At 39.7% G+C, this 12,731-nt stretch overlaps 3 protein-coding genes and 1 pseudogene across 3 annotated transcripts in view; 3 read left to right on the plus strand and 1 right to left on the minus strand.

The window, feature by feature from the left end:
• The window catches only part of LOC122085624 (probable 2-oxoglutarate-dependent dioxygenase SLC1), a 2,316-nt gene extending 1,049 nt beyond the window's left edge, over positions 1–1,267 (plus strand). The window contains exons 4-5 of the mRNA XM_042654113.1: positions 403–751; positions 841–1,267. Of these exons, the coding sequence (XP_042510047.1) occupies positions 403–751; positions 841–1,110 (619 nt within the window). The 3' untranslated portion in view covers positions 1,111–1,267. The remainder of the gene's footprint in view (positions 1–402; positions 752–840) is intronic.
• Positions 1,268–3,702: 2,435 nt separating this feature from the next.
• LOC122086082 (probable membrane-associated kinase regulator 2) lies at positions 3,703–4,275 on the minus strand. The gene has a single exon (XM_042654778.1). It carries the CDS (start codon positions 4,273–4,275, stop codon positions 3,703–3,705), a length of 573 nt encoding a protein of 190 aa, XP_042510712.1.
• LOC122086084 lies at positions 4,274–6,615 on the plus strand (annotated as a pseudogene).
• A 194-nt stretch (positions 6,616–6,809) lies between these two features.
• Positions 6,810–12,731, plus strand: part of LOC122087098 (carotene epsilon-monooxygenase, chloroplastic) — a 7,150-nt gene continuing 1,228 nt past the window's right edge. Inside the window, exons 1-9 of the mRNA XM_042656089.1 lie at positions 6,810–7,573; positions 8,252–8,548; positions 8,652–8,849; positions 10,308–10,409; positions 10,824–10,964; positions 11,059–11,166; positions 11,481–11,563; positions 11,795–11,957; positions 12,210–12,268. Coding sequence (XP_042512023.1) covers positions 7,064–7,573; positions 8,252–8,548; positions 8,652–8,849; positions 10,308–10,409; positions 10,824–10,964; positions 11,059–11,166; positions 11,481–11,563; positions 11,795–11,957; positions 12,210–12,268 — 1,661 coding nt within the window. The 5' untranslated portion in view covers positions 6,810–7,063. The remainder of the gene's footprint in view (positions 7,574–8,251; positions 8,549–8,651; positions 8,850–10,307; positions 10,410–10,823; positions 10,965–11,058; positions 11,167–11,480; positions 11,564–11,794; positions 11,958–12,209; positions 12,269–12,731) is intronic.

The raw sequence follows: 12,731 nt of genomic DNA on the forward strand, positions 1-12,731 counted from the left end.
GGGGTGGGGGTTGGGGTCTCTCTTACGATAATTAAGGGATGGATTTGAAATTTTTTTCTTTGTTTATTTTATGTTTCTATGATATAAAAAATGCACATGACTTGCTATCTCTCCCTCTCAATCTCTGGGAGAATCAAGAAATTAAGTTTGCTTTGTTTATTTATGTTCTTATCTGAATAATATATAAATACATCGCCACATAATGACTTGGTGGCTGAATCGTCGAATTGTGAGGTTGGGGGGGGGGTGTTTCGAGGATGCTTCACCAACTCAATTTAATACTAATCTAAAAGTTCTACTTTTAGTTAGCTATCAACGAATCAAAGCTAATCACCATATTATGTTATTATTTAATTTACTTTCTCTTCTACCAATTAATTAATTGAATTGGTAATTAAACAGGCAATCGGCGGTTACTTACTCCAAAGAAACCAAATCCTTATTCGCCATGCTTATGAAGGCCATCCTAGAGAGCCTAGGATTGGTGGAAGAAGCAGAAGATGATGATGATGAGAGCAAGGAAGTTTTAAAACAATTCCAAGATGGAAGCCAGCTAATGATAATTAACTGCTTCCCACCCTGCCCTGAACCAGAACTTACTCTAGGAATGCCTCCTCATTCTGACTATGGCTCCCTCACTCTTGTTCTTCAAGATGAGGTTGAGGGTCTTCAGATACAGTATCATGGCAAATGGTTAACTGTCCAACCTCTCCCTAACTCTTTCGTCGTCAACGTCGGTGATCATCTTGAGGTACGTAGCTAGCTAGCTAGACATAGCTATGTCTTCATAATCAGATTAATTAATTAGATTATTAATTGGGGTTTTAATATTTGTTGCAGATATTGAGCAATGGAAGATATAAGAGCGTATTACATAGGGTTCTAGTGAACTCGAGGAGGTCTCGCATGTCGGTAGCTTCTTTGCATAGCTTACCCTTTGAGACTGTGGTCCGACCTGCATCTAGACTCATCAATGAATCTAATCCAAGACGTTACATGGATACTGACTTTGCTGCTTTCGTTCAGTACTTGTCATCCTGTGAAACCAAGAAGAAGAATTTTCTTCAGTCTAGGAAGTTGACTATGACTCCGTCTGTGGCTACAAATTAAAATTAAACTATTCAGTCTACTAAGTTCAGTTAACTTTTGCTTGACTTTTGTAGCATCGATCTCAGTATAGGTAAACCAGCAATAATTTGTTGGGAGCGTAACAGTATTTTGTAAGGAGTGTCAAACTATAGTTTTCCTTCCCAAGGGAAGTTATATCCATCCATCTTTTTTATTACATGAAATAAAAAGAATAATTAATGACAACCTTTATAACACAGAGTGATCCATCTTCTGTTTTTATTTCACAATCCAATCAAACATTAAAGATCTTTGATGTAGAATTGTCACACCTTATATTAAAGATGATCATAACGATGATGCAAACAATATGTCTCAAATAGCAATCTAAGCAAGTTCTCGTATTAACTTATGGCGGACACGCTTGAACTCCATTAATTCACTCTCTTTAATGCATTGAACTCTTCTCTTAGTAGAATTCAAATATCCATCACAAGCCCCTACAAAAACGTTTTCATACAAGGACCTCATCCACCTCATATCTCAACTCTCGACCCAGTTTACTTGGAATGACATGGTTTCCACCTGGGCTTCAGGCGGACCCTCTTGTCCCATTCATTTTTCTTTTCTCTTTATTTTTAATGGTTGTATGTGTCAACCACAATTAATTATGCATTACAACTTGCCTTGTGGCAAAATTGGGTCCATTCTGGCTGTGATGGTGATACAAGTAAGGTCAATCATTTTGAGGTCATTATCTTCTCAAAATTCTAAAATAGACATGTATTAGGGGTGTCTAAAAAGTCCGATCAACCTGAATCAGTCCTAGCCTACCCTGAGCCTGAACCGGGCTTGGGCTGAAATTTCAGCCCATAGTGTGAAAATTTTCAGGCGTGAGGCAGGGTTGGGTTGGGCCTGGGTTGAGGTCTCCACCCAACCCAACTAACCCAACCATGTTCATTAAGTATATAATCATATAAATATGTTAATAATTATTAATGGGTATTTATAGAAAAAATGTCTTTTTTTTTTCACAATATACACATATACGAAAACTTTGGTTATTAGCCTCTCCAATGCATCAAGATCAAGTAACCAAGTAACTGATAGTATTAGGTTGGACTGGATTACATTAAACCCAGCTCAATCGGGGTTCAACAGGGTTGGACTGGGTTGGGTTGGGTTGGGTTGGGTTGGGCTACACCCAACAGGGTTGGGCTACACCCAACAGGGTTGGGCCTGGGCTGAGATATCCCAGGCCGACCTAAGGCTGGGCTGGGTTTTAAAAACGCAACCCAACCCAGCCCAATGGCACCCGTAACTTGTATAATTTAATTAAATCCCCCGTTGGTTGGCTAGCTAACTGTTTTGCCTGCCCATTTAATAGTGACAAAGTAGATTGCACCTGTACTGTTGATTCAAGTAATTCTTGACCAATATTCAAGAAAAAAAAAAATGAGAATAGAAAGAAAACCTAAATTGCAATTTTTGAAGGGCAAGACCCCATCTGCATGCATAAAAATTGTGGTCAACCATGTGTACATCAAGACTCAAGTTATTAACTATTGGTTTTTGGTTACAGGATTTGTAGTTTTTTGTTAACCAGTCAGTCTCAGTTAAGAGTCCGGCTGCCCTACCCAGCAAGTGACCAGTCCATGGAACACACCCATGTGTGAGATGGGATCGGATGGTTATCCGTAAGGGGAAAGGAACCTGAGTCCTTAATTCAATCCAACTAACCCTACAGCCATTAGGAATTTAGGACCAAACTTTTTTTTCCCCCTTATCGGATGGTTATCCGTAAGGAAAAGGAACCTGAGTCTTCAATCCAATCAATCTAACCTTACAGAACGATCCATTAGGACCAAACCCTACGTTCAACCTCTTCAAAATCAAGACCCACGTATTATTAAGGACTAAGGAACCAGGCCCCATTAAACCACACCTAAGAATACATATTTGGGCTAACTTCAAATTAAGCTTAGAGTCGTAAAAGCACAACTCGATCACATAGTCACATGCACAAAGAGGTCTCGCATTGTAAAAGTAAACTCTTGCTACGAAGATTTTAAAACTCGAGATCGATCTCAACCAATATTTATAAGGTTGGAATTGGATGAATTTATTTATTTTATTTTTTAAATTTATTTTACCCTTAAATTGAACAAAAGATAGAGAGAAGAGTTGAGAGCTTGGTCCATTAAAACCTGACTTGCACTTCAAAGGGTTTCTCAGGGCCAATCCAAACAAATTGGGCTAGGCTCCAATGTTGTTTGGATGCTAATTATTTACTTCAATGCTTCAGGAAATCAGAGGAGCCGTTGATGAACCCATGCTTAGGCTTGTTGAGGCATTACGTTAAACATAAAAGAGGAACTTAGGGCCCGTTTGATAACGTAACCAGAAACGTGTTTCTGTGTTTTCTTGTTCTCAGAAACAAAGAAAGAGCATAAATACCGTTTGGTAAAAGTGTTCTGTTCCACTTGTTTCTTGAAACATAAATTGAAATTTATAACAATTTATGCTTCAAGAAACATGAATGACGAAACAAGTTTTACTTGTTTCGCTCGTTTCTCAAAACAAAAATGGGGCATAAGAAATCGATATTAAAGACGGAGTTTGGCATCACTACCATCACCACCATCTCCGACTAACTCCGTCTACAGAGTTCCTCTCCATCTTGTCAGCTGTCGTCGATTTGGGTTTCTTAAACCCCAACATGAGGACTCTGATATTGGTTGCAGATTTCAACAAAGAGACAGGGAACTGAGGCTTCGAGTTTGTCTCATAATGGTTGAATTCAAGTGACGAAGGCTCGAGCGGCACAAGCCTTCCTTTAAAGAATAGATCGTCGGAAGGTGAGAGCGAAGGGTCCACGTCCAGGTCCGTTCTCCTATCACTCGACCCAGAAGACACCCTGCAGTTGAACTCTTCTCCATCAATTCCCGCAAATTCCGATGAGGCACTGTCATCTTCCTCGTCGACTCCGCTGCTGTTATCATGTTCGTCTCCGCCTTCACCATCGTCGTCTTCGGGCACTGTAAACTCCATGTCGAAGAAGGAAACATCATCGCCATCTTCCTCCGTTTCCACCGCCGGTTGCGGCTGAAGAGTGGTGGATATGGTAGTGGTGCCAGGTATGGTGCGTTCATTATTTCCGGTAACTCCACCACCCTTCCAGTACTTGAGCAAGCTAAAAACTTCCATGGTTGGGAGAGCCAGAGCAAGAGTGAGTGTAGTGGATTGGGGAAGAGGATTCTGTTTAGGTTTAAGAGCGAGAAAGCGAAGATGAAAAGGGCCAGATGTGTAAAAAGAAGGCTTATCAAATGGAAACAAGGTTTATCAAACACCCAAAATTCTGTTTCTGTTCCCAGAAACGGAAATTTCTGTTTCTGTCGTTTCTTGAAACATAAACAGCAGAAACGTTATCAAACGGGCCCTTAATTGATCGCTCTAAAGAACACTTGTATCCCGAATTCAATAATAAATTTCGTTGTATTGTCTTGTTTTTATTGCACTGAATCGTGCCTCCTCGATGTCTCTCTTCACAATTATCTTATGTGCTAATTAAATTGGTTGCACAAGTTAAACTTTACATATCAAGTTGGGGGACTTACATAACCTGGCCTTAGCTTGAGCCTTGAACTTAAAAAAACAGAAGTTAACGGGTTACCTCGGCCTATTATCTAGCCTAAAGCAACCTTTGCTGGTGGGTATGCCTCTCAAGACACGGGAATTTCTTTTATTATGGAAATTGCTCTTCAAGAACTTCTTGTTCACTTGTATAATACTGTTCACTTTTATAATGGTTGTAAGTATTGATATTGGATCTGTTGTATTGATCGTATCATATGAATATCAGCTAAAATCGATATCAATGCATGATCAATCCAGATCGATTTCAGTATGATTTTAGGTTAAAAGCATGTATACTTTTTTTTTTTAAATAAGGATAAAAGTAATTGATCTTTTCCATTTTTGGTAAAAAGTAATTGATCAGATACCGTTTATCTCCCCACTCAATATGGACTATGGACAAGGGAAAAACATGTTTCAAAGTGTTTTTCTCCTTCTTAAGAAAAAAAAAATGCTGATTTATATCAATCTCACCTGACGTTTGCTCAAATTACATCATCCCCTTGAAAATAAAAAAATTATATTTAAACCCACAAAACTGACACTGTTAGCAACAAGTTGACACTGTTAGCAACTTTGTAGGGTCAGTCGGTTATATTAAAAATTCCATTTTGCCCTTACTAATCTTGCCACCGCCCATTCTTGGGTCGCCACCAACCTTGCCCATTTTCACCCGCATCAGTCATATCGCGGTGGAAGCAAAATCATGGCTACCGGTGATTAATCTCTCATTGCCAAGCTCGTACCCACCATGAAAACCCTTTATAACGCTCTTACACTTGCCAGGATCAACGACATTCAAGTCTCCTGTCCTCACTCTCTTCGTATCCTCTCCGCCTTTGAACCACCAAGCACCGACAGACTCCGACGTGGGTACGACAGTCATGTTCGCTCCTATGCTTCAGTACGATAGAGATACCAAATCTCCCTTCATGGTTAACCCTTACCAGTACTTCGACTAGTCTGCTAATACTCTGAACTATGCCCTCTTCAAGCCCAACCGAGGGATCTACGACAATGCCACGAAGATCACGTACACAAATATGTTCGAGGCGCAGCTCGACGCCGTCTACTCGGTGATGAACAGGTTGGGCTACGGCGCTGTCGATATTGTGGTGGCAGAGACAGGGTGGCCGTCGGCTGGAATTCCGAACCAGCTAGGCGTTAACGTCGACAGCGCCATGTCCTACAATGGTGGTGTAATCAAGCGCATCACCCAGGTCGCGGTACTCCATTGATGCCTAAAAGACAGTTCGAGATTTACATCTTCTCCTTGTTCAACGAGAATCTCAAACTTGGTCCGACCGCAGAACGGAACTTCGTCCTCTTTCAGGCTGACTTCACGCCAGTTTACGACGTCGGGATTTTGCGCAATGGGCAGGTAAGAATTAATTAATAGGGATATTTGGGCTTAGTTTGTCCTTTTCCTCCTTCCTCTGTTTCAATTTCCATTAATGGAAGAAGAAATAGTCTGGGAACAGGGTAGGATTTGGGTGTTTGTTTTCTGTATTTTTTTATTTTGTTTGGAAATGTAAGCAGAAGGGGAATGGAAGTGCATTATCAACACCACCAGCGGCATCAGGAAAGAAGTGGTGCGTTCCAAAGGCAGACGCGAGCGATTCAGCTCTGCAGGCGAACATCAACTACGTTTGCAGCTTAGGAGTGGATTGCAAGCCCATTCAGGCAGGGGGAAAAGTTGCTTCGATCCCAACACAGTGAGGGAAACAAAAGAAAGGATGTCGAGGAATAATTGCAGAGCGTGGTTGGTAAGAGTCAGTGACAATGCCGCACTTTCCGGTGCCTCGTTCGAGCCCCCCACCGTTGGTGATGTTGGTGGTGCCCTAGGTATGTTTAAGACAATAGGGGCAAAATCGGTTTTTCATAAGAATTCGATCAATCTAACGGACGAATCCTACAAAGATGCTAACGGTGTCAACTTTGTGGGTTTAAATATAATATTTCTATTTTTAGGGAATGATGTAATTTAGGTAAACACCAGAGGGGTTAATGTAAATCTCAAAAAAATAAAAGATAAAAATAAAAAAAATAAAGAAGAAGAAGAAGAAGAAAAGAAAGAAAGGACTGGAATGGGAAAGTGCATGTCATCCTTTCACCGGAAAAGGAAATGAAGTGTGATCCTTATTCCTCATCCTGTACTCTTGTACTCCTGTAATGGTCGTACGTTATGCACTCCTCAATTCCTGCTCTACACACTCCCTCGCAAGTCGCAAGTAGAATCCTGGTGTGAGTGAGCGTGAGAGTTGGGACTTGGGAGAGACCGAAACCTTAAATAAGACAGCCCAGTAAGTTCAGTACAATGGCAATTAGCTGAAATCTTTCTTTGTTGCTCGCTTTTACCATGGCTTCTTCATTATCTCTTTCTTCTCTCTCCCCTTTTGCCAGCCCGAATCGGCAGGCTCTCCAAAGACCCATCTCTCTCCTTCCAAGAAACCCTCCTCGTGCTCTCCCCATTATCTCCTCCTTGGACAGAGACTCTTCTTCTTCTGATACCAGCAAGAAATTGGGTAGCAATGGGTCATGGGTAAGTCCAGATTGGCTCACATCCCTTACCCGGTCCCTTAGCATCGGCCGCGATGATTCTGGTATACCAGTCGCCAGTGCCAAGCTCGAAGATGTCTCTGATCTACTGGGCGGTGCCCTTTTCCTCCCTCTCTACAAATGGATGAACGAGTACGGACCTATCTATCGCCTCGCCGCGGGGCCTCGTAATTTTGTTATAGTCAGCGACCCCGCTATCGCAAAGCATGTGTTGAGGAATTATGGCAAATATGCCAAGGGCCTTGTGTCTGAGGTCTCTGAGTTCTTATTCGGTTCCGGCTTTGCCATTGCTGAAGGACCACTTTGGACGGTAATCCAACAAATCTCACTTATGTAGCTTTTTGAAGCTCTAAAATCCATTCACATTTTAGTTCTCTGGGTTTGTTTTGTGTGTGTGTGTTCGTGTTCATGCGTGCGTTGAATTTTTGGCATGGATTCACTGGCACATTTTTGTGGAGCATTACCATATTTGTAATTTGTATTGCCCAGTCAAATTTACTTCAATCTTTTAGACACTTTTAATCAACTGGGGTGAAATTGAAGCTTGGATATGGTTCAATAAATGATTGAATTTCTAGTTGAATAAACAAAATGAAACCCATTGGATTCATATTTGATATCCCAAAACATGACCCTGAGAGTTTTCTGGAGAAGAGTTTTTCGGGTTACATTATAATAAAATTTTGAACTTATTCCGTATTCCTCTATTTCCAGTTTTTCCTCCTTTTTTCCTTCCTTTTGTTCCGTCGTGTGATATTTGTATGTGTATCACATTCAATCATGGCATTGAGGGATAATTTGATGTCATGTGACCCTATGTCAATGTGACTTTACTTGACTTAAATATTTCCATGCCATGGTTTCTGAACTTGTTTTGTAGATAGGCTGGTTGTTTTAATTATAAGTTTACAGGTTCTTGACATCTGAACTTAGAGCTGCCAGTAGGCTGTGGTTGAAACTTTCCATCTGAAAATTAATAATTTGGCAGGCACGACGTAGGGCTGTTGTTCCATCTCTTCACAAGAAGTATTTGTCTGTAATTGTTGACAAGGTATTCTGCACATGTGCCAAGAGATTGGTGGAGAAGCTTGAATCTGATGCACTCAGTGGTGCTCCAGTGAACATGGAAGCCAAATTCTCCCAATTAACGTTAGACGTCATTGGTTTGTCAGTATTTAACTACAACTTTGATTGTCTTAATACGGACAGTCCTGTTATTGATGCAGTTTATACTGCATTGAAAGAAGCAGAGGCTCGTTCAACTGATCTTTTACCGTATTGGAAGGCAGGTTATTTCCCCATACCCTTTGACCCACATTCTTTTTGTTTCATAATGTAAAATAAATACTTATTCCTCCTCCTCCCCTCTTTCTGGGTTCATTTTGCAGATTAAAGCATTATGCAAGTTTACTTCTAGACAAATAAAAGCAGAAAAAGCAGTTAACATTATCAGGAGAACTGTTGAAGAGCTTATCGAAAAGTGCAAAGAGATTGTGGAAAAAGAAGGTGAAGAGATTGATGAGGAGGAGTACGTAAATGACACAGATCCAAGTATTCTTCGTTTCTTGCTTGCCAGCAGGGAGGAGGTGTGACCACTGCTCTTTGATAGTTGACTCATTTTTCAGTTTATCAAACCCTGATGTCTTTATGTTTGCAGATTTTCTTGCGATCATTACACTTACTTAGATGCCCAGTTATGCACCTTTGCATAACATTTTTAAAATGAACTTCAGTCTTAGTAGATATGTCTTTTTTATTATTGGAAATTAGTAGTTCATTAGTAAATGATTAAAAACAGAGGAGAGAGCCAACAGTGGACCATCAGCACCATCCAGTCACCTTTGACCATTCATTCTTAGCCTCATTACATCGCCCTGCCGATCCAGAAATAGCTAATTAAACCACAAATCCAAAAACCACTGGGATACATCCCATTTACTTTGACATTCCACATACAATTCCAGTTCACAAGACTTGAGAGGGATCTAAGCTTTCTAGCTGGTCATCCTTAGTCTCCAGTCACATATTCTAGTCATTCGTGTGACATTTGAAGTTTTCACCTCTCACAACTGAAAAGCCCCTTAGTGGAGGGATGTATGATCTGCTTGAGACTTATGCAGTTAATAACTTAGTGTCCATGTAGATTTGTTACTTTAATTTTTCACAAAATAAAGCACCACAAAAAAAAAAGTGACGGAACTTATAATTACGCATGTAATAAGATATGGTTATAATTCCCTTTTGTATAGATACTGTTCCCTGTTGGGGTGGACCTGTACATTTTCTTTGGCAATATGCCCAACAAATTATTCTTTTATCTGTTAAAAATACAAATCATGGCTGTCACGGCAAAGTGGAGTCAACTTGGCAAAGTCACTGAGTTGACTCTTGAGTTAGAAAGCTATGCCATTGATTGGTGGTCTCCAGGTTAGGTGGTCATATGTTAACCACCAGCTCATGGGTAGACTGTTTTCTTATTATACTTCAGGTACTGTGCTTATATAAGATGTACTGGCATTCTTCTGTACTGTTCCTATTCATTAGTAACCATGCATTTCCTGATAACTTGACTTGTATTTAAACCCCGAGAAAAAGGATCCATTCAACCAGTTGTTTGTTTTGATGCGCGTATTTTGGACATTGAAAAAGGTCAAATGACTTACTGAGAGACTTATTCATAAAGCTAGCTCTCTCTCACTTCTTAGTGAACTAAAATTTAATAAATAAAAATAAAAGCGGTATACGAGTGGCATGACTCTTAAAGCTGTTGGTCTTCTGCAATTCTTGTAATTGTGGTGGTTTATAGATTTGCATTCTGCCTTCTAGTTACTAGACATATGAGTTTCAAGTATGATTCATCAAAAACAGAAGAGGAGGAAGAAGACATGGAAGGGAAAAAATCCCATTTAACTACTATGTGTGACTTCCATTTTCCAACAATGGCTTAAGATTAACTGGTTTGTTTGAACCTGATCCATTATTGAAGATGCTCATCTCTCTCTCTCTCTCTTAATCAACTGGTATGATGTTTTAAAATATTGCAGGTCTCAACTGTGCAACTACGAGATGACCTTTTGTCAATGTTAGTTGCTGGCCACGAAACAACTGGCTCAGTCTTAACGTGGACTCTCTATCTTCTTAGTAAGGTATCATCATCATTATTGCATTTTCTTGTCATGGTCTATGTTATTTTCTGGTCATTGACAGACAACTCTGGTTATTGCCAGTGATGCAACGTTGAGTGTTTTATGATTGAAAAAGGAACAATAACTTTATATATTTCTAGGATGATTTAGTTCCAGATTAACTTTTGATACTTTGTTATCACATGTAATGCCTTTACAATGGCATTGTTCTATCTCTTTAAGCTCTGTTTATGAGCATATAAGCATTATAATTATTGTCATTTTTTCTTTTTTCATTTTCCCATTTTCTTTAGGCCATTGATTCATGTTCGAAGTCATTCAATTAATTAGTTAGTTAATTTGTCAACCATGACGCATGACATCAGTCCTGTGGATATGGTGTCTATTTCTTGTTCCCCTCTCTCTTTGTCGCAGGATTTGTCTTCTTTGAGAAAGGCACAAGAAGAAATTGACAGAGTTCTACAGGGAAGAATGCCTACCTATGAAGACATAAGAGAGCTAAAGTACTTAACACGTTGCATAAACGAGTCACTGCGTCTCTACCCACATCCGCCTGTAGGTTGCAACTTTCATCTTATTAGTAATTAAATGGATTTTCCTTCTAGATACTGAGTTTTGTTTTAATGTTTCTTTGTTCCAATAATTATAGGTGTTGATAAGGAGAGCTGAAGTTTCTGATGTGCTTCCTGGAAATTACAAGGTTTATCCTGGTCAAGATATAATGATCTCAGTGTATAATATCCACCACTCCTCGCAGGTATCAGCTTATTGTCTACTGCTTTTTTGTTTGTTTATCGACTGTTATTTCAGCAGTATAAATGTACTTATACTAATTTTGAGCATCGAGTATCAATATGTGCTCTATTCAGACCAATTTGACCTATTGGCCTTTATTTTTTCTTCTTCTTCTGCTTCTTTTTTTTGGGTGAATGATCTATTGGCTTTCAGTTCTGACTATCGATATTTTTCTTCCAAATAAAGAAAGGTAAAAAGAAGGGATTATGGACATTGTATTTGCCACTGGTCTTGTTGGTACTTATGCCCACTTGGTTTGTGATTGTATTTTCCAAGGTATGGGAAAGAGCAGAAGAATTTGTGCCAGAAAGATTTGATCTGGAAGGACCAATTCCTAATGAAACAAACACTGATTACAGGTGATCATTTATATAAATCTTTCTTTGGCTTTCTGTTCCCCCACCCCCAACAAGGTGTGAGATCATTGGAACTGTCAGAAACTTATCATTTTTGATGCACCTACACTCAAAGATATATCTAGTAACAGCCAGTCTTTTTCCTACTCCGCAGTAGTTCATTGCTTTATCATTTATATTTGGATTCTTTTGTTTAACACTAGTTGATTCTTACTTGGGAAACATATGCTTTAGATTCATTCCTTTCAGTGGAGGGCCTCGAAAGTGTGTGGGTGACCAGTTTGCCTTGCTGGAAGCAATTGTTGCACTTGCAATTTTTCTGCAACACATGAACTTTGAGCTGATTCCTGACCAGAACATTAACATGACTACTGGGGCAACAATCCATACAACAAATGTAATATATTTTTTCTTATTTCAGATCTGCAGCACACACAACTCATATGCAATAAGATGCTTATGCATGCACAAAGCACATATGGACCGGTTCTGCATTTTCTCATTGTGATGAATTTCTGTCTTTTAGCAAACCTGGAGAATTTTCACTGCTTTTTGGGGGCATTGGGGGGGGGGGGGATTAATTTTGGTTTTTCTACTTAGATCAATGCTGCTGGCCCAGAGTAAAGATATGTGTGTATTACTAATGCAGGGCTTGTTCATGAAACTAAGTCAACGGAAAACTCAGCCTGTATTTGCTTCATCTTCTAGGTAAGTCCAATGTCTTTATTTCCAATCAACTTGTATTATATTGTACAGACTTGAAAGAAATGAATGTCATTTGTGTTTCTTTTGATCCTCTTCCCCATACTTAATTTGTGTGAGAGAAATGGCAAAGGGTGAATTTTTAAAACAGTAACCAGTGCTTCCTACTGTTCTATATTCATAAAAAAGGGAACGAAAAATCTCAACTCTGGATCGATGCAGTTGCATTAGACATTAATCACGTATGGAGGCCTATATGCAATCTTGGGAGACTCACAAGGTGTTTATGGCAGTCCAGTGAGCTGAAATTTGACCTTTGGGTAGTCACATAATAGGTTGGGCTTCTACATTTTTTTGGGTTTCATTGTAAGGAAAAAAAAAAAGGCGTATCCAGTGCACATGGCTCCCATCCTTGTGGGGACTGGGGAGGATCATAATGTTTGCAGCCTTACCCCCACCCCCCACCCCC

Source organism: Macadamia integrifolia, chromosome 8, assembly GCF_013358625.1.
Source record: "Macadamia integrifolia cultivar HAES 741 chromosome 8, SCU_Mint_v3, whole genome shotgun sequence".
Taxonomy (NCBI): Eukaryota; Viridiplantae; Streptophyta; class Magnoliopsida; order Proteales; family Proteaceae; genus Macadamia; species Macadamia integrifolia.